The sequence below is a fragment of the Pristis pectinata genome, chromosome 6 (assembly GCF_009764475.1).
Source record: "Pristis pectinata isolate sPriPec2 chromosome 6, sPriPec2.1.pri, whole genome shotgun sequence".
Lineage (NCBI taxonomy): Eukaryota > Metazoa > Chordata > Chondrichthyes > Rhinopristiformes > Pristidae > Pristis > Pristis pectinata.
Genome location: NC_067410.1, coordinates 68390857 through 68413318, shown reverse-complemented (window position 1 = coordinate 68413318; position 22462 = coordinate 68390857). Strand labels below are relative to the sequence as shown.

The window sequence follows — 22462 nt, the reverse complement described above, 5'->3', positions numbered from 1 at the left end:
TCTTTTTCTTCAGCCAGTTTAAATATTGTTTAAAGAAAATCATCTTGTTTAGAAGAAATCAATCCCCCTTGAAACCATGGATGCTGCCAGGCCACAACAGATAATGGCTAAAGCTTCTTGAGTTTGTCTTTTCTGTCCAATTATATTCTCAAGACCTCCAGGAATTGAAACTGTAGCACATCAAACTATCATTCTATCAAGTTCCCCAAAGCACTCACGGAAAAAGTTACATTGCAATGGCACAGTGTAGTGAACAAGTCAGCGTAGAGACAAAATAACTTTGGCAACAGCAATTCATAAATAGTTGTACTTTGAATTAATGCTACATAATGCCACTAATATGACCTGCATTCATCTCTTGTAGTCATCTGGCTGAAAATTACAGACAGCGACTGCACGCAGAGTGAGCTCACAGCTCAACAAAGAAATATATATGTAAAAGGCAGGGCTTGGAATGAACTTTAATTTCCAACCTTCAATCTTTTTTTGGAAGGGTAGATCACTTAGGAACAATGTTGATTGAAGCTGTCTCTCAAATATGTATGATAAATTTCAAGTAACATAAATGTTCAGTCAGACTGTACCAAATATTTCTCTAACAAGGATTGTGCAAGAAAAATCCATGAAAAATAACCACTGCAATGGTAGATAAGGATAATAAATGCTATCACAGAATATTACAACATACTGTGGCATCCTGAGCTCAATGTAACAATAACCAAGATTGTACTTTGGACAACTTTTGTATTTATCTTTGACTGATTAGGAAATGTATTTTCCAATCTCTTCCCCCTGACAGGATGCTTCTCAGCCACACACCTCAATAACCAATGTTGGCAGCCTGCTGTCCTTGATAGTGCTCTTGATTAGCTATTGGGAGGAATTACTTAAGGACAGCCTGGTAAAGACTGCTTCACTGTGGAGCACTGAATTCAACAGAGTTGAAGATTAAAGTTGTACCATCTGTATTCTGTATTTTTAAACAGTAATGAAGGAGAGTGAATTTAGATTCAGAATGATGCAGTCTGCATGAACCAAAATAATGCAGAGTGAATACTTAAAGTAAAATCACGTGGCATTTACAGGGCTGACATGCACGTGGTAAGAATGAATCATGTCAACCTGTAAGTTAGTTTACTTTTCAGGGATAAAAGGGTTGAGACTCCACTGTGCTGGCCATGTTCTAAGGCTAGACATTTCAGCACCATATTTGTGCTCCTTGATCTTGCACAATATTCTGCAAATGTCACAGAAGTTTTCTTAATTTTCCTTTTAAAAGTGATGGCATGATGATAATGTTAATTTTAAGTTTACAAACAAAGGTAACTTGCCCAACTGCTCCCCACTGAATTACTCTTATTCCCTTCAAATATATCTGAACATTGACATGGAAACCTTTTCTCCGACTATATTTTTAATGTAAGGAATAGAGGTAATATTTTGAAGCAGAACAATGAAGAACATTCTCACAAAATACTTCAGAATGCAGGAACCATCTCAATGCTAATTGTTCTGGAAGTAGATTCTAACATGTTAGCTCTCAAATCTCTTTGTACGGAAGGGCCCATCACCTATCGCTATCACTGCTCTGCTTTTCCCTCCTATATATTGGGCTTCCCCTTTTTCTATCTTTAGTCCTGAAGAACGGTCCTGACCCGAAACGTCGACTGCCTGCTTTTCTCCACGGATGCCGCCTGGCCTGCTGTGTTCCTCCGGCATCATAGTGTTTTTCATTATCAACAGCCAAAGGTGCCAGTCATTGCAGAAAACTATTGTTATTGGTATATTGTAATTAAAAAAAAAACAAAAAAGTAAAGAGTCATCAGAGAGAGATAGCCAATGACCTTGGGCTTTCCAGATTCTCTCAGGGATTCCAGATTCTATCAGGAATTCCCTCAGGGACTTTTGATTCCTACAGGGACTTCTGATTCCTACAGGGACTTCTACTGGGTTGGGAAACCCATTGTGAAACCCATGATTTGGAAGTGCAACATATCCAACCTGATATTACCGTGGTAATGTATCGTGAATGGAATTCTGGTGCATCCTTCAAAAACGTTAGTCCCGGATGGGTATCCACAATATCCTGGGGAAGACATTTAAAAAATATATAATTAGCCTTTGCATTTGGACCATTCTACCTGGCAAAATTAACATTACTTATCATTATATAGATAAAGATCTGGTACCATGACATCATGGATGTGAACATAAGGAATAGGAGCCCCTCTAGTATGCTCTGCCATTAGATTAGATAATGGCTCATCTGCAATTCAACATCATTTTACGTGTCTTCTTCATTCCCTTGATGTCCTTTCCTAACAAAATTCTTTCCGCCTTGATCTTAAAAGCACTAACTAACCCAACATCCACAGATTTCTGCATGAAAAGATTTCCAGGTATCAATTTGTTTCTATGAAAAAATGTTGTTTCAATTCATTCCCAAATGACCCAGCTTTGCACTGATCTTTAGTTCTTAAATTCCTCCCACCTGAAGAAATCTTTAAAAGCACATCAACAGTACTGGTCCCATTATCAAGTGACAAACCAGACTGCTGTGAAAGAGGGAAGTACTTCTTTGTTGAGAAAGTGATATGGTCTCTTTAAACCAAAGAAACTTGTGTGAACTTCACTGCAATTAGGAAAATGACTGAAATATTATTGCAAAGTCTGGACATAAGAATTGGGAGCATGAATAAGAGGCAATAGGAGTAGGCTACATGGCTCCTCATACTTATTTTTTAATTAGACAAGATTGTGGCTTGTTCCACCTTTCTATTTTCCTGCCTTATTTCTAAATGCATAGATTCCCCAGTTTCCAAAAACTGATAATCAGTATTGGTCTCAAACTGCAATATATTCAATGACTGAGTGTCCCTGGCTCTCTGGGATAGTGTTTCAAACAATCACAACCTTTTCAATGACAGAATGCCTTGACTTTAGTTTAAATATTGACGCTTGGTCTGAGTCTACACCTCCTCATTTTAAATTCCCCAGCTATGAGAAAGAACCTTTCAGCATTCATCCTGTCAAGTAGCTTCAGAATCTTATGGGCTTCTATGAGAAGGCCTGTCATTGTTCTGAACTCCCAAGAATGTTTTCTGTCAATTAACTATTCCTCTATCCATGTTACTACCTACAACCGTATGAGCCCTTGCATTAATAACTCTTTATCTGTCACAATATTGAATGCCTTTTGAAAATCTAGATACACTCCAACCACTTTCTCCTTCATATAGCCTGTTAATCACATCCTCTTAAGATTGATAAACATAATTTCCCATTCATAATACAATGTTGACTCTGCAAAACCATGTTATGCTTTCCTAAGTTACGACTTTCTTAATAACAATGAACACAACACCCCTATGGCAAATGTCAAGGTAACAGGACAGTTTACCATTTTCTCTCTCTTCCTTTTCCTGAGAACCAGTGGTACATTTTCTGCTTTCCAATCTGTTGAGACCTTTCAAAATTTATAAAATTTTGGTAGGTCACAAACAACATATCCAATATTTTTGCAGTCACGTTTTAGAATTCTCAGATGTAGACCATAGCGCCTAGAGGATTTGTTGGCTTTTAGTCCCCTTATTTTTTCCAATAGTTTTTAAATCTTTCCTGAAATTAGTTACTTTAACTACCATGCTCTTGGCTCCCTGCCTTAACTGGAGTGTATTTGTATCCTCTGCTGTGAAGAGATACATAAAATACTTATTGAGAAACTCAAGACATTTTTTTATTCTCCAACACACTTTTAGACCTCAGTATTCAAGCGTCCCACGCTTACTTACATTATACTCTTCCTTTTACTTCATAGAAAAACTATTACAATTCCATGTCGTCTCATCATAGCAACTTCCTTTAATATTCCTTTTGTATTTTCCAAATATCTCATCCCCAATTTCAGTCCTCTTGCAACCATGTCACCGTAAAAGCTATGAATTTAGACTCATTTGTGTCATTAATTCATCTACCTTATTACAAATGATTACTGTGGTGAAAAAGCAATTTTAATCTTGACCTTTTTACATCTTCCCCTTTCTGCTCTTATCATTAAACCTTGCCCCTTCCTGACATAATTTGCTTATCCATACCTGATTGACTGCACTGCTCTTTCCCCTTTTACTTTTCTAAATTTCCCTTCACAACCGTCCTACTTTTTAATTTTAAAGCCCTAACCACAGCCTTAGTTACTCAATACGATCTGTTGACTTTTAGATGAGTAAATATATAATACATGAATTTTTTATCGCCATAAAGTCACAGAGGATGGTTAAGCCAAACAAAATTGTTAATTTTTCAATGGCATAAACAAACAAGCTCTAAGGAAAGGGCAGTGCTCTCGGGTTCTGTTTCTTTCTGCTTTCCCCATTTGCAAACTTATTTTAGTAGTTAAGTGGGAGTATCTCAAGTAGAACAACAATCTGCTAGAGGAACTCAGTGGGATGAGCAGCATCCATGAATTGGGGGGGGGGGGCTGGGGGGGCAGTAGGGAGGAACTGTCAACATTTTGGGTCAAAACACTGCATCAAGACTTTGCAGTCTCTTGTGTCTCCGTATCTAAACGAGAAATGGGAAAAGAACCATTTCCGTGCACCAAAACATCCATATAGAGATCTGACAGCTGTTTTCCCCACAGGTAGTATGACTTCCACTTGGCCTATCAGATGCCAGTAGGTGGGGAGCTCCACCGAAGTGTTTCCATGTATTCTACATTGGACTAAAGAAAATGTGATTGTAGTTTAGTAGCACTTGAAGACTTGGGTATTAATGAAATTTGCTATGGCAAACCCACAATGTAAACTGTCATTAGTGTAACAACCACATACTGCATATTTAATCATACAACAATTTCTTTCTTTCTCACTGTGCATTTAACATTAACAAACTGTTGTACATTAACCCTCTCCTGCTGCAGCATAAACCTTCAAGATTATAGCTAGTATAATAAGGATCTCTTGCACTGACAGTTGCTGAGTTTTGAGCACATTACAGAAAAACTTCTCTACATGGCAAGACAATGCAAGTCATTTGGTCAGAATAATAACCAAACACTTACTCTGGTACAGCTGAGGAAGAAATGGGTTTGTGGCTCTTTCCACTAACCTATTCAGACTTTTCCAATGCCGCAAACACTCGCATACCCTCATTTAACACCACAAGCTCATTATTTAAAACTTATAATGGATGTGGCTGTGCTAGTGCTTGCGATATTTACTTTACAGAATGCTGGTTTCTTCTGTACTGCTTGAAATAAATTGGGTCGTTGTTGTTCAGCTACAAAAAGGGCAAACTTCCTTTGAAATTCGTGTGACTAACTTAGCTGCTGAGCTATTTTAGATATAATAGTACACGACATTATAGTATCCTGGTTTTCAGTTTGCAATATATAAAGCAAGGCTTAACTCTTGTGCAAGGTAATCCCAGAAACACTAGGAATGAGATTCTGATCAAGGATAATCCTATTTAAATAACTTGTGCTATGCTTATTTACAAATGATAAAGTATGTGATTCTCATAAACCAAAATTATGCCATTTCATTTTACATGAGGAAAAGTTGACAAGTTGGTATGTGTTTGTTTTAATTGTGTTCAAGGTATTAAACTATTTGCATAATCTCATTAAATGCCAGTGGAATTAATGAATTTCTAGGTTAATTGCAATTCCAGAACTCATTTCTGATAAATCAAGGAAGCCCTATACAAATCATTTTATCCCTCTCATGGGATGTGAAAATCACTGGCAAGCACAGCATTAAATACCCATCCCTAATTCCCCTAAAGTGTCTTGGTACAATTGAATGCCTTGCTAGTCCATTTCTGAGGCACTTAAGAACCACACACTGTGCTGTGGGTCTGGAATCAAATATAGGCCAATTTCTTTATTTCCTGATAGCATTCTCTGAAGAACATTAGTGAACCTGATGGGTGTTTATTCCAATCCCATTGTTTAATCCTCACCATTACTAATACACATTTTTGTTTAAATTCTAGGTTAGAGTTAGGTCTAGTGCTGGGACTTGAACTCATTGCTATGGAATTTTACTCCAGGTCTCCAGGTTGCTAATTTAAATACTAAAGTGGGAACATAAAATGCTGGAAACATTCAGCTCAGGTAGCATCTGTGCAGAGAGAAACAGTGTTAAGGTAAATAACCTTCATCAGATGCCATCAGGAATGGTCCCTTGAATAGATAAAGTGTTACTGACCTGAACTGTTAACTCTCCCTCTCTTCACTGATGTTGAGTGATTGGCTAAGTATTTCCAACATTACTGGGATTTATTTCAGATTTTAGCATTAATTTTGAATTGAAATTCTACACTGCTTTTCCTGTTAAACCAATTTTATGTGAAGGCAGGGTGGAATGTTACACTCACATAAATAATGATGGCACCTTAAAAATAATTACATAATTCAAGACAAAGATTTTCTAAGTGGCGTGGATGCATATGCGTTTGTTTTTATTCTGCTGCATTCAGGTTTGCAATCTCATTATACCACCCATTAGTTAAGAATGATCACTACCAACCTTAACAAACTCATCTCCAAAGCTCTAGACCTAGGATTCTGCACCCCTCTCTGCTACTGGATCCTTGACTTCCTGAACAACAGACCACAATCAATAAGGACAGGCAACAACATCTCCTCCACAATTATCCTCAACATTGGTGCCCCACAAGGCTGCATCCTTAGCCCCTTACTATACTCCCTGTACACTCATGACTGTTTGGCTAGATTCTGCTCTAACTCCATTTACAAATTTGCAGATGACACCACCGTGGTGGGCCTGATTTCAAACAACGATCAATGATGAAACAGAATACAGGAAGGACATACAGAGTCTAGTGGCATGGTGTCAAGACAACAACCTCTCCCTCAACTTCATCAAAATGAAGGAGCTGATCACTGACTTCAGGAAGTGGGTTGGAGAACTCGTCCCTACCTATATAAATGGTACTCAGGTGGAGATGGTTGAGAATTAAGTTCCTAGGTGTAAATAACACCAACAATTTGTCCTGGTCCAGCCACATGGACATTCTAGTTAAGAAAGCACACAAACACCTTTACTTCCTCAGAATGTTAAGTAAATTCAGCACACCCCTGATGACTCTTACCAATTATTTTTACAAATGCACCATAAAGAGCATCCTATCTGGATGCATCACAGCTTGGTACGGCAACTGTTCTGCCCGCAACCACAGGAAATTGGAGAGAGTTGTGAACGCAGCCCAATCCTTCACACAAACCAGCCTCCCCCCTCCATTGACTCTGTCTACACTTTCTGCTGTCCTGGGAAAGCAGCCAGCCTTACCAAGGACTCCTCCCATCCCAGTCATTCTCTCTTCTCCCCTCTTCCATTGGACAGAGGATACAAAAGCTTGAAAGCACGTATCGCCTGACTCAAGGACAACATCTATCCTGCTGTTATCAGACTCTTGAACAGACCTCTCATATGTTAAAGATGAAATCTTGATCTCCCAGTCTACATCATTATGGCCCTTGCACTTTGTTTGCCTGCATTGCACTTTTTCTACAGCTGCAGCACTATATTCTGCATTCTGTCTTCCTTTTTATGTCCTTGCTGGACTTACTGTGTGTGTGGCAGGATCTAACTGGATGGGACGCAAACCAAAAGCCTTTCACTGTATCTTTGTACATGTGACAATAATAAACCAATACATAGATTTATTACGTGTACTATCACCTTAAAGTCTCATATTCTGCCTGCACAGCTCTGATGTCAGGTCCTAGAAGGGTGGCTGTTTAACATTTACATTCATTTTCTTCCTCCAATCTGGTTGCTAACGCTTTGTTGATAATCTTAGGTGTGGGATGCTGCTTCCTCACAACTGGCCCTTTTTATAAAATAAGATGAAAAGCAAGTAGGAAAGGACTTTGAAGGTTGAAGCAAAAATTTGTTTTTAATCAAAAAATAAACTAGTCTGGGTAAAATTTCAATGGGTATTGTAACAAAATAACCTTGAAGACATATCACTGGTTGCTTTGGGGAAGAATAGCTTATGTGCTAGGAGCCAACAGGGATATCTCCTGCACCAAGCTCAAGGGAGTAACTTTATAGTTCATTTGCTCTGCAGGTCAAATGATGTGTCACAAATACTCGAGATTGTACTTATCTATGCTCAACAGTAAGACAGTTGACAGTTAACTGTTTTGTCAGTTGAAGAAAAGATTTCCAAGTCATCTTGATGACTTTAAATTACATTAATTATCTTGTAAAAGTATCTTCCAATCACTAACAAGGCAATTATAGCTGAAGGCTATAACATTACCTTTTTTTTACCTAATTTGTATTTCAGCTGAACTCCTGCTGTGGTTGGCATACTAATCACTGCCATGTTTAGCTCCTGGCGTTCTCTACACGCTCTCCTGTGTAAACATACCACTTTGGACATCACATTTAATTTGTGTCCCAACAGAATGCAATTCCTCCAGAGATCTCAGGCAGAGTTGTTTGAATCAACTCATGTACTGAGATGAGAGTTATTAAATGGTTTTCCTGACATGCGTGCCAAATTTTTTTTTAAAAGCTATATTATGATGCTAATCACTGCCAAATTCGAATTTCCAAATTTTCAGCCCCAAAAGTCCAAAGAAAACACTCAGGGATAACAATTCCATCCAAAGTTGAAAGGACATTTGAAAATAAATTATACGAAGGGATTATTTTCAACACTTTGCTCCCACCAACACTGTTGATAACAATAAATCTGGGCCAAATGCACAGATACACAAGAAATTATAATAAATGGGTGTAAAATATCAGCTTTAGTCTCATAGTGGTATCAATTTTTTTTAGGTGCTGAAGAAAGGTGGTTGGTTGGCTTCATGTATTTGTTTGCAGGATGTGGCAATAATACCTATAATTATCCTTCAACTGAATGGCTTGCTTGGCCACTTCAGAGGGCAGTTATAAGTCAACCACATCACTGTACATCTGGCATTATTTCAGCCAGAATGGTCATCGAGGGCAGATGGATGTCAGTGAACCAGACTAGCGATTGGCTCCCCAACCCACATCTGACAGGATTCAGCATCATATGCAAGGGTCGTGTTGGGTATCATAAAAAATTATAACTCCATGGGCTTTGATATTATCAGGCCAGTTTGATTCCTCATAAATTAAAATGAAAATCACTGCATTTTTCAGTGCGATAGTGGGGACATATTTCTCATATTAAAGAATCCATTAAATCCAGCTAGAATGGTGACAATCCATTGAGGAAAGGGTTGATAGTGATGTGTTGCTTATGGCTCGATACCAGGAACAGGCACGGAGGCACAGCCCAAGCCTATGATTCAGAGGCCCTGGATACAGAGTTAATACAGACTGATCATAGGGAGCGACCAGCTAGAGGTGATGGAAGCTCAGGCCCAAGCATAGTTACCATGGCACTAAAGGAGGAGTGGAAGGACTTTTAATGCTTACTGTGGTAACCTCTTTCCAGGTAACTCCTTCACAGTTCTTGGACTGAATATACTTTGTATATGTTGGAATTAGCAGGATTTCCCCTCACCCACCAGGCTAACTGATCTCATCCTGACGGAGCTCACTAATGTTCAAGTCAGATTATGTCATGTTTCGATTGGCCAAATTGGTTTTAAATGTTATATCCTGAGCAGACCTCTAAACCAGATGGGTATTTACAACAATTTTGAGGTAATTTATTGGTCACCGTTACTGACACTAGTATTTTTCAAAAAAAATCCAGGTGTTTAAATTACAGATTAATGGTCCAGGTCTCTGCACAACAGGGCAGTAACTTAACTGTTATACTGTCATATCTCTAAACTAAGAGGAACGGTCATAGGGCAATAAATTAAGAATGAAGGAGAATATACAGAGAACAACAAGCTCAACAAATTGTTCCCTCAAAATACGATAAACTTAAAATTAGCAGACAAAACATCTGGTGTACAAAAGGCAAATCTCAAAATGAGAGCTAATTTTAAAATTTGCAAATTATCATTATTGCCAATTACAATGCTTTCCTTCACAGCAGAAGGAAAGGAAACAGTGGCCAATTTTGTACATATTTACCTTGTACTTAGTTGGGGCATTTTATGGGATGGGTGCTGCAAACTTCTAGGATCCTATAGCACATGATTTTAATTCAAATAACTATTATAGAAGTAAACATGTGCCCTGTTTCCAGTCATTAAAGTTTCAATTTTCTGGGTAGTGTAATGTGAACACCAAGGTCTCCCTGGCATTCATTGTTCCCAGTGAAACAAAGATGGGGGCAAATTATAACATGCTGCACGTTTTAATAGGATTGACTACTGAGAAATCAATTGCACAAAGCTTAATGGCGCTTATAAAAGTGGTGAAAATGAATTTAAGCTTATTTTAGCTTTTCAGTAACAACTTGATTGCACACTGCTTTTTGGGCACTGGAGATGAGTAGTGTTATTGTTAAGAAACAGTTGTAATAAATATTCAGGAGGGATAGTTCTTAACACCATCCTTCAACATGGAGTCTGTGACCCAGAGGCAATGGAAATGCTACTGATTACTTATCAATATTATTGTAATTGGCCTAACCCAAAACATCTTCCAGCTCAAGTAACACGTTTGGTGTTTTGCACAAAAGCCTGTTCTATCTACTAATCAGTAGTTCTCCTATTTTATCAGAAAATTAAGGCCATCACACTCCCATTTCCAACTTTTGCAATTGAAAAATACTTGCATGTTGAATCTGCTGATAGCTATACATAATTAAAATGTTGGCTGCTTAACTTAGCTGTAGCATATGATGGATTTTTTGACCCTTCCACTTACACAAAACATTACCATAATAGGTAGGAGAGCCAAAAGGTTGCATTTGCACAAATAGTTCAGAATAATTTCATTGTGTAAATGTTTCAATGTGAAGATCGAGATTCCTACAATAGCACCACCTGCTGTACAAAGTGAACAATAACCTCTACACAGATAAGTACTGTATACTGATGCCAGCAACTGATAGCTGGGACATTAACTGATCTTGATTAGAACTGTCTTTGATTATTCCCAGGAAAGCAGATAATAGTCTAGCAGCCTAAGGGATGCCAAGAACTTGCAATTTCTTGTATTACCTTGAAGCCTTTATTACTTATGTAAACAAGTGTTGAGAGCTCCAGAAAAACAAGCAATCTAATTTTAAGAGCATTGCAGTAAATTATGGTTGAGGCCATTCAGCCCTTCCTATCCATGCCAGTCAAAAATGGACTATTTAACAATCCCACTTTCCATATCTCAGTCTGTAGCTTTCTATGTTAGAGTTCTTCAAGTGCTCATCCAAATACATTTAAATCTGGCTTTTACCACCCTTTCAGACTCCCACCACACACTGGGTGAGAGAAATCTTTCACAATTCCCTTTGATTTCATTGATGAGGATGTTTGATTTAAATTAAGATTTTAGGTATCCTTTTCCTATATCAATTTGACAAACCTGTGGAGTGCTTCACTTTAAAAATTAGTTTAAGTGCTGTACTGAAATTCCTGTCAGCTACTTTAGCACTTCTTAACCCATTTTGTTAATGCATTCTTACTAATACTGTGCAACTCACCTTAGCACAGCATGCATATAAACGATTGACCAGAGGACATGGGCTTTGAGATTCAAAAAAGCAACAAATGTTTTGAATATGTTGCATGACTGTAGTATTAAAAATTCCATACTTCATGCATTACAAAACTTCCAATCATATGGTTCTGTTTCTGTAATGGGCATGTGCACAAGCAAGCAGAGCCCACTGATTTAACTTCAATCCTCATCCAATACCCAAAAATCACACTGCAGCACTTAAATTAATTCCCATATATGCATCCGATGTTTATTGTGGAACAGGCCAGGCAAGCAGGTCTGACCAGCAGGGATAAGCATGGTATCTGTACTATGTAAATGGATTATCAATACATGCAGGATTCTTAGCAAGTCAGCTGGAATGTCACTCCAAAATTTCTAACAATGGACAGGACTTTTGCTGAATGCAGAGTAATAGCTGTGACATTTTACTCAGTACTGTTATTGTTTTTATCTGTACTACCTCAATGCACTCTGTACTAACTCAATGTATCTGCACTGTGTAATGAATTGACCTGTATGATCGGTTTGCAAGACAAGTTTTTCACCGTACCTTGGTACAAGTGACAATAATAAACCAATACCAATAGGTTGCCTTTGTTCACTTGAACTCAGGAGTCTAAACATTGGTCTGGGCTGGGCTTCCTCCAGGAGCAAGAGAGAACCAGAAGGCAGGCCTTCCTCACAAGTTTTGGTAGGAGGGCCAACCCCTTGCGATTCTTCTAGGAGCAGAGCGTAGTTCTACATATAAAGCACAATGTTCTAATAACCCAATGCAATGGTGATAGGGACCCAGCATGATAGTAGCACCTGTTCACCTGTGTCTGGACTATTATGCCAATAAAAGTGAAGGTCACCATCATCACCCTGAACTTGGTCTCTGGATCATTCCAGACAACAGTGGTCAATAAATGACACATTGCCCTATTTTAAGTATGCCACTGCACATGGTTTAACTTCTAATTATGAGAAACCTTGAGCTGAAATACCCAAAAATACATGGATAGTTATCCTGTGAATGCTCTAACACATGCAAAGTGTCCTCTATTTCACACTGCATCCTCACTTGGAAATGTATGCTCCCTTTCCTGCTTGCTAGCTCATTAAATACATTAGAGCTGCAGTCAATCAGGCATTAATGATTTTCAAGATCATGTTTTCTTACTTACTAATGAGAATTGAGGTGTACTATGTAGATCCACAATTGTGGTTAGCAGTCTAAAGGTTACCTAGGATTTAGTGTACAGCACTGCATGAAACAATTGCATTCAACATTTAATGTTTGCGGAGGCACTGTACTTTTAATTTTGCAATAGAAAGGTACATCAAAGAACTTTCACCACACAGTGTTGAAGTGTTTTGTTGTGTCTGATGCGAGTCTGTCCTCCAATTCACAGGGCTGGCCAGCATCCTACCATCTGAGAACCATGACCATCTGACAGAAGTCTTTATTTTCTAAACATAACTTGCCAGGGAGGATTTATGGTCATGCTATATTTGTAAACATATACAATTACATTGGCATTTACAATCCAACCAGTTGGAAACTGTTACAGTGAAGCAGTTTGTATCTCTAGCAGCCTAAAGGAAACTGTTAAACATAATGGGCCTGCAAACTATCAGAAGCAATGACTTCTTTGTCTTTCCTACGGAAATGCTGTCCAAGACAATAACAGAAGTAGAATACAAAAAAATTGTGACCCGAAAACATTAGTATATACATACATATACGCTATGTATATCCAGCAGTTTTATGGAGGATTAGTTCTTGTTAAAAACTGCCCTACACTTTCAGAAAATATTTTGGTGCAGGACTAATGAGCTGTGTCACATAGTGTACCTCTCATGCTTAGAGGGAGGATTTGAACGTCGACCTATGATTAACAAGATTTTCCACGACAGGCATTTTTCCTCAATTCACCTTTGTGTCTGTTGTGGACTAATTGATATAGCTTTATTACCACAGATAGTCAACAACTCCATTATCATTGTATAGTGCAACAAACAGAAGGATGAAGGTATCCAGACAGATGAGTCTTTGTCTGGTAACTTCAGCATTCCTATAAACTGAGCAGATACTTAAAAATTTCTTCCTGAAACAGTTTCACATTCAAGACAAAGAAAACTGAAATCTTCCAATAAGTTTTAATACTAATTCTTCCACAAATATACATTATTTTAATCTCAATTGTTCGTCTCTTCATTGGTGCTGATTAGTTGAGTTTGTCCACTGTTATCTGATGTTATTTCAGAATGCCTGCGCCCACCGTGTATTATTTCCCTTCATTTTGAATGTTTACTCAGTGTAAATGCTTTATGTTGATTATTCAAATTCTGCTTATCACAAGTTAGGGGAGAAAATAGTTGAGCATTTAGTTACTTGAGCTTGCTCTAACATTCAATGAGTTCATGGCTGAACCTGCAGTATAATTTCATAAGCTCTTAATAACTTTAATAAATTTCCATCAAGCAAAGGCAAGATGCAAGATTAACAATTGATCTAGAATTTATCAACATTTACAGAGGAGACCTCAAATCACAACCAAATTATTAACTGTTTCCTAACCTCAGCCCAGAAAGGCCTGGCTCTAATTTTTTTTGACTACATCCTTTAGATTTTGAATTTCCCCAGACAGTAGTTTCTCTTTACCCAACCCATCAAATAAAATCTTAATCTTCAAAGTTCAGTGAATACAACCCTAGTTTGTGTGCAATAAACCTGTGCTCCCTTCAAGACTAATAAAATCTTCCTAAATTGCAGTACCCAAACTGAACAGAATACTCTTGATGCAGTTTATCTAGGCTTAATTGCAATTGTAGCTTTGTACTACAGCCCACTGATTATTAACTCTAGCATTCTGTTAGTCAGTTTAATTATTCTTTTTCATACAGCTGTCAATGGCAATTCAAAGATCCATACAAGTGGACTTCCAAGTCTCTCTGGATCTCCATACTGTTTGTTGTTTTTCACCATTAAGCAGCTGCACTGTTGCTTTAAGAGCTGAGGGGATAAGGTTACATTTACATATACATTGAAATCCATATTCTAAAGTTTTAATAAAAGCTTGGCTCCTTCGATATTGCTTAGAACATTGTATAAATCAGGAAACTTTCCCCATAATGAATGGTAATGATCCCAACAGAGTGCACTGAACACCAACTAATTCTATACTTTCTACTCTGCTCATGGTGTACACAGTTAACAATGAGATCCATGGTTTCACTGTACTTACACATTGAATAGTTACAGGCTTCCATTCTAAGTACTTGTTTTTAAACCAAAGAAAATCAACACAAAATTAAAGAAACTGCTCATAAAGAATAGTTAAGGCTTTGACTTTGTGAAATGCTGTACTGCATTTAAATATTCAAAAGAGGGGAGATGAGTGTATGCAGACCTGTAGCAGTGGGATGAAGTCTTCCTGTTCTAGGTAGTTACAGCCTGGTTTGGCAAGAAGATAGACGAACTTAGATGCATCATCATGACAGTTCTGTAGTACTCTGTGAAAGATTCAACCATTGCACTTATTATTCAAGGATCATAAAGAAACCATTTCAGGTGCAAAGATGAACAAAAAGTCCTTGCCTAAATCTAATATATTCAAATATATATCAGTATTTTTGTTCGCACTCTACATCACTCAACAACTAAAAGCAATTTTGTTTCAATGTATTCTATCCCAAAATAAACAAAACAATCTATAGAGCAAAGCAAAAGAGCAATAGATTGAGACTAATTGATTAGCCTTGATAACTGAAGTTCTTATAAGGGCATCCCTTAGTTTTCCTTTGTATATTTTTCCTCACATCTGAGTAGAATCTACACTCTACAATTCCTACTGTCTCCATTAATGATAATGTGTTATGTAAATGCAAGTTCTTTCTTAACATCAAATACTGCCTTTTAATTAAGCTCAAGTTCATCATAAAAATAGCACAATTTTTGCATTGTTGACTTTGAGGCAAAAATTACTGATTTAAAGCCAAATCTTGAAAAATGCACTTCTACATTTTTTTCCACTTCTTAACCTTGCAGATTCTGAGTGAAATCTGAGTGAAGAGACAAAGGATGGTGTGATGGTGAAATGAGCTAAAAAAAATTGGAAGATTTATCAAGAGTTTAATCTTGATAAATGTGAGGTGATGCAATGTGAGACTACTGAGGCTAGGACATGCACCATAAATGGCAAGGTCCTAGGGAGTATTGAGGAACAAAGAGACTTTAATGTGCAACTCCAAAGATCCTTGAAAGTGGTAGCACAGGTTGATAACATGATTAAAAAGGCATTACGGACAGAGGCCTTTATTAGTTAGGGCACTGAATACAAGAGTAAGGTGGTGATGTTCCAACTTTATAAAACATTGGTCAGACTTCAGCTAGAGTACTGTGTTCAGTTCTGTTTACCACATTATAGGAAGGCTGTGATAGTGCTGGAGAGAGTACAGAGCAAATTCACCAGGATGTTGCCTGGGATGGAGCATTTTAGTTCTGAGGAGAGACTGGAGAGGCTTTGTCTGTTTAAGAGTCATAAAATTATGAGGGGCATAGTCAGGATAGACTGCAGGAATCTTTTCCCTTATCAGGGGTGAATCAAACTAGAGGACATAGATTTAGAGTAAGGGGCAAGAGATTTAGAGTGGATCCAAGGGGGAGTGGCAAGTACCTGGAAGGCACTGCTGGAAACAGTAGTGGAAACAAGAGTTGCTAGTAGCATTTAAGAGGTGTCTGGATGAGCACTTAAACAGCCTAGGCATTGAAGGCTATAAGTGTTGGAAGATGGGATTAATATGGATGGGTGCCCACTGATCAGCATGGACATGGAGGGCCAAATGGCCTGTTTCCATGCTGTTTGACTCTATGACTCCAAGTTTTCAACCAAATGAGTATTCAGTATTAGTTAGTTCAAGTTTACAGTCCAGATCAGCTCTGCTAGGACTCTTATTACTATAAAGGACAAATTCATACTTGGACCCAGTAGTAACAGGAAAGCTTTAATCCACATTGTCCTGTCAAGTCAAATTTGTATTTGTACTCCAGTTTGAACTATGCAGAACACTTTGACTTGCACCAAACAGTATTATTCACAATTACAACATTTCAATGGCCTCAGTGCGTTCCCATTACTATACATTGAACTAAATGAATGAAAGGCTGCTTCATCATGGAGAGTAACATGGGAAAAGGATGCCACCATTTGTTTGTAAGTACACACAAATCAGTGCTTAGTGAACAATAGACAGCAAATAATTTTCCATAATCCATCAAGGGCCAAGAATGTGAATGGGAAATAAAGAGTGGGCAAATTAACCATCACCTGACACCATTTGTTCTTTCCCCACCCCTTAAGCCAATAAGGGTTAGTTTCCCACTATTTATATTCAACTTCATTTTGAATGTCTTGCACTTTTTATTCCAATAAACTAAGATTCCAAACAAGCATAACTTGGAATAAGCAAGTTTCTATCTAATATTAGTTTGAAAACCACTTAACATTTTAAACTTGTGCATTCCTTAACAAATCAACTAATACTCTGGATTTACCATTAGTTTATGTGTTACAGCAACATACTGAGAGAGTAAGCTCCATGACCTCAATCGAAGGATTTTCTTTTATGTTGTATCCATTGGGACTGCTGAGGAAATTTTAGAGTCCAAGACAAATAAAAAGGAAAACAAAAATCACAGCTTCAAATATCCAGGTTAATTAAAGATTGGAGATTGAACTAATTAAATTCTGCTGGACCACAGGACTCTCAACCGCCAGGCCCATTCAGTTCTGGAATTGAATTCAAACTCATCCCAAATTGTTAGGATGAGAGTCCATAAATTGCAAGGGTCTTTTTACAGACAAATAATTCCAACAATATCAAAGTACACAGCAAAAGTATTTACTGACTGTAAACACTTTGGGAAATCTTGTGGTTGTGAGAAGCACAATACAAATGCACATTTTTTCAAAAGGTAGGCCTAAATAGAGAAACACAGGTGTCAAGTTAATAACCTCCTTCACACCACCATTACGTGCTACGTCTTCATCTATACAAGCCCACCACTCTGGAACTTGCTTCCTAAATTTCTCTTCATGTCCACTCCCCTCTTGGCAATTCAGACCCTGCTTAAAAAGGCATTCATACAACAGCTTTAAAGTAGCAAGCTATTCTAAAGTAATTCAAAGAAATTTTACCAAAGAAAATTAGACACCAAGCTACATTTTAGGACCAGAGGTTTAATCAAAGAGGCAGGAAAGTTTTTGGACAGGAATTCTAGAGATTAGGATCTAGGCAACTGAAGATATGCTGCCAAAGCTAGAGTGATTAAAAACGGGAACTCATGAGAGCTCATAACTACAGATTTCTTTGACTAAACTTTGAATCACCTTCTTAGAATCTTCTTTGGCTCTGTGCCCACATTTGTCTGATTACGTTTCTTTTAAGTATCTTGGAATATTTTTCTACATCAAAGCAGCTATATTAATAAAAGTTGTTGTTTGCCAATGTGACCGTATTTATATGACCTTCTCTGGCAAGTAATCTCAACCGCATTTTGATGCAGTATTAAGTGCTGCACTGCCAGAACTACCCCTTTCATAAAACCACAGTGCAATTTACCCTCTCAATGGTATCTTTGAAGATCTGGTAAGTTCTCCCTGCAACTTGGACTATGTATTTATCCCTCAACCAAACATCACAAACAGACTATCTGGTCATTTTGCTCATTGTTCTTCGGAAGACATTGCTCAGTCATGTTTGCAATACTTCTAAAAGCACTTTGTTGGCTGCAAGATACTGTGTGCTCTGCTAGATCATGAAAGCTGCTACACAAATACCAAAGCTTTTTATGTGGAAGCAAGGTTAGTGTATCCATGTATATTGGCTACTGGTGAGTGTAATAACCAAGTTTAGGACAGAAATAATACTCACCTTCTCCACATGGCTACAAATGAGTGCACAGAGACAAATCCTGTTTGTTCTCCGCCAGCAGAAATGAACATGGGGGCTTTCCAGTATAAAGGACAACCACATGCCTGGAGAAACAAAAACCAAACCAGAAATATCACTTGCTTCATATAAAGGTCTACAGGGAAATAATATATATAAAAAAAAATCACAGCTTGGACCCATCTGATATTAAAGATATAACAGTCATACTACATGAAAAGAGGCCCTTCCATCCAGTGAGTCCAGGCTATCAAGCACTTATGTACACCAATTCTATTTTATTCTCCTCACATTTCCATCAACCCTTTCCAGATTCCATCACTCACCTACACACCAGGGACAATTCAGAATGGCTAATTAACCTACCAACCTGTACACCTTTGGGAGGTGGGAAGAAACTCATGTTGTCACAGGGAGAATGTACAAATTCCACACAGCCAGCAGCGGAAGTAAGGAATGAACCCTGGTCCCTGCAGTTATGAGGCAGCAGGTCTACTCGCTGCACCACTGTACCACTCCTTAGTTCTGACAGACTTGTATTTCCTTCCACAAAATATCCAATGCGTTAAATTTTAATACATTTAAAAAAAATCCTGAAGGTGGTAAACTGGGTTTCCAGCAGGTTGATACCATTGCCTAGAAATGGATCCCCACTCAGTAGCACACACTATCTAGTGGCAAAGGTATGTTCTATGTGGCTTTTGAAATATCATATTTTGAAAGCAGAGTCAAACCCACAACCATTGTTTATATAGCATATTGAGCACTACTGACTAGAGATGAATTTATAGTCAATTTTTCCTTTTACTTCTCTATTTTGGATTCAAAAATGGTCCAAACCATGGATTCTACACAGAAAAATATTTTTTTTAAAAAAGGAAATGGCACTTATTCAAGATAGTTTCAAAAGGATCTGGATTTTATAAAGATCTGAAGTTGAACAGAGGGTTGTTATGAAGTTCACCATTTCCAAACAGCATGTAGTGGCAGTGAAATAAAAGACACTTTAAAGCTGCAAGGCAGGAACTGTGATAAACCTTTTTATTTTATTCCATGTTTGCTCTAACTGGAGGGGGGGGGGGTGGTGGAGAGGAAGAGGGCACATAAAGGGACGTATTCCCTCCCTCCCCACCCAACACTACCTCCTACCCCTTTCTCCCAAACAAATCCAATGATTATTATCCAGATATATGCCTATGAGCATGTGTTTAATGTGTTCAATGTGCGCCTACAAAGCTGGCCAAATTTAAGTCCCCACATTTGCTTCCTCAAGTCTCTTTATGCTGTGCCAGTAGGTCACCTCAAACAACCAAGACTAATAAGAAGCTTGTAAATGTTGGTTGAGTTAGTTTATAGCTCAATTGAACAATAAACTCCAAAGATTTACAAGATTCAGCGCAACATCCTAGTGTGTTCCATCGAAGGGTCTCAATCCAAAACTAGATTTGGCCTCTTCGGATAACAAGCGACCATCTGTGTACCTGCAGGTCCACTTTTCTTCCTCCCTCACCAAAGCATTGTAACTGCTGGGTTAGGTAGGAATCACAGACCTATCTAAAAATAACTGGACGGTTTTCTTGAATTAGCAAACAGGAAGGGGATAATAAAAAATGTGACATGGCTCAAACAGTTTGAGAATGTACCAAAAATAATCAGTATTTTGCATAGGAACAGACCACTCTGCTATCCATATCATGATATAGTTACATTACACTCACTTTCTCAGACAGTAGCTGTGCCAACGAGTGAATGAATAGAGGGCTTGAATTATAAGGAGAGGCTGGATAGGCTGGGACTTTTCCCCTGGCACGTAGAGGCCAAGGGGTGACCTCATAGAGGTATATAAAATCATGAGAAGCACAAATAAGGTGGACAGTCAGTCTTTTTCCCAAGCTAGGGCAGTTTAAAACTAGAGGACATATTTAAGGTGAGAGGGGGTAGATGTAAAAGGGACATTTTAAAAGCAACATTTTCACACAGATGGTGGTGGGGACATGGAACGAGCTGCCAGAGGAAGCTGTAGAGCCAGGTACGATTACAATGTTTAAAAGATATTTGGACAGGTACATGGATAAGGAAGATTTAGAGGAATATGGGCCAAATGCAAGCAAATGGGACTAGCTCAGACAGACATCTTAGCATAGGTGTGGTTGGGCTGAAAGGCCTGTTTCTGTGCTATATAAGACTATGACTGCATCTTTCTTGTAGTCTGGCATCTGCATATCCTGCCAATGGATTTGGAAAAGTTTGGAGAGAGTGCATTGATGATATCTCTCCACAGCTTCGAGGCCTGGTGTAGGTAGTCCATGTTTCAGAAGTGTAGAGAGCAATGACCATGAGGTTTGTGCCAGTTTTGAGGTCTTCATCTTCAAATGACCATGACTGAAGGAGATGGTAAATTTCATCATCAATGTCTGCCTTCGTTGAGAGATCGTTCCCAAGGTATGGGAAGTAGCCCACATTTCCTCATCCTATCATGGACTTTTATTGTTGAAAGGCTGTGTTGTTCAGTGGGGAAAGACTGACAAAACACCTTAGTTTTGTAGTTATTAAGTGAAAGGCCCATTCTCTCATGTGATTCAGTGCCTTGAAGCTCAACCTCTGAATGTGCACATATGCAAGCACCTGCATACTGCAACTTGGTGATTGAAGCTGGAGTGACTCTGGCTTGCAATGTCACCCTGAAGCAGACAAAAGATGGAGATAAGTTCCTGTGGGCAGCAAACTGGAGAGGGACGCCCTGGAGACTTCACTGATTGAAGGTTTCTGCAAGGTCAAAAAAGGCCAGGTAAAGTGTGGTGCTGCTCTCTGCAATTCTCTTGGAGTTGTCAAGCGGTGAAGATCATATCCACTGCATCTCTGAATGGATGAAATCCACACTATGATTCATGGAGCAGCTCTTTAGTCACAGGGAGGAGATGGCTGAGGAGGACCCTAGTGATGATGTTCATCGTAGCAGGCAGCAAGGAACTCCCTCTGTGGTTATTGCACTTGAATTTGTCTCCTTTCTTGAAGATGATCATAATTAGTCTCTGAGATCTCTTGGCATGTCCTCCTCTTCCTGTACATGGGAGATGAGGGTGCAAACTCATGTCTAGAGCTCTTCTCCATCAAGTTTTAGAACCTCAGCAGTAATTCCACCTGCTCCTGAAGCCACCTTACCTTTCACCTGTCATAGAGCCTTTGACATCTTGTCAGTCAAAGATGGCCGCAAGGTTAGTCAAGTAAGCAAGCTACTGGCCATGACAATCATAAATTGCAGATGCAACACTAGCACTATAATCACTGTGCCAGTAACTAACAGTATAAATATGGTCCAATGCCAAAGATGAGACTAATTGACAAAACCTGCTATTGCAGCAATTCATCGCTCTCCAAATTTATAGGAAATCAAAATTATTAGGATGATTTTTTCTTTAAAATTTGGAACTGCCAGAGAGAAGGCAGTGTCAAAGAAACAATGAACACTATAATCTTACCATCATCCCTTTGATGGATTTACCTCTTTGTGAGAGTATATTTGAAGGACAGATAAACAGATGGCCTGTGATGGAACACTCCATAGATTGACAACTGGGTGACAAGTTGAATTTTTAGCTCAAATGAATAAAGAAAATTATGTAAAAACTCTGCAGGTCAGCCAGAAATGATCACCAACCTGAAACTTTAACTCTGTTTCACTCTCCACAGACACTACCTACCTGGAAGAGTTTCTAGTATTTTTGGTTTCCATTTCAGATTTCCAGCAATCATAGTTGTTTGCCTATTGACCTCCATGTACCCGAATATTTCCATTTTGAGGCTAGTGGGAGTGTACATTCCAGAAATCCTAACAATGCCCACAAAGAGTAGCCAAGCAATCAAGCAAGTAAGAGCATTGTTTCCAGATTTCCAGGGGAGAAATGGATAATAAAAAAAATCTGCATATCACA

General features: G+C 38.4%; 1 protein-coding gene across 7 annotated transcripts in view; it reads right to left on the bottom strand.

Annotated features, from left to right (window-relative positions):
- Nucleotides 1-22462, bottom strand: part of ppp2r3a (protein phosphatase 2, regulatory subunit B'', alpha) — a 292477-nt gene that overhangs the window by 27916 nt on the left and 242099 nt on the right. For all 7 annotated transcript variants that reach the window (XM_052018001.1, XM_052018000.1, XM_052018002.1 and 4 more), the window contains 3 exons: nucleotides 18513-18616; nucleotides 14990-15092; nucleotides 2012-2086 (listed from right to left, as the gene is read on the bottom strand). In XM_052018001.1, coding sequence (XP_051873961.1) covers nucleotides 2012-2086; nucleotides 14990-15092; nucleotides 18513-18616 — 282 coding nt within the window. The remainder of the gene's footprint in view (nucleotides 1-2011; nucleotides 2087-14989; nucleotides 15093-18512; nucleotides 18617-22462) is intronic.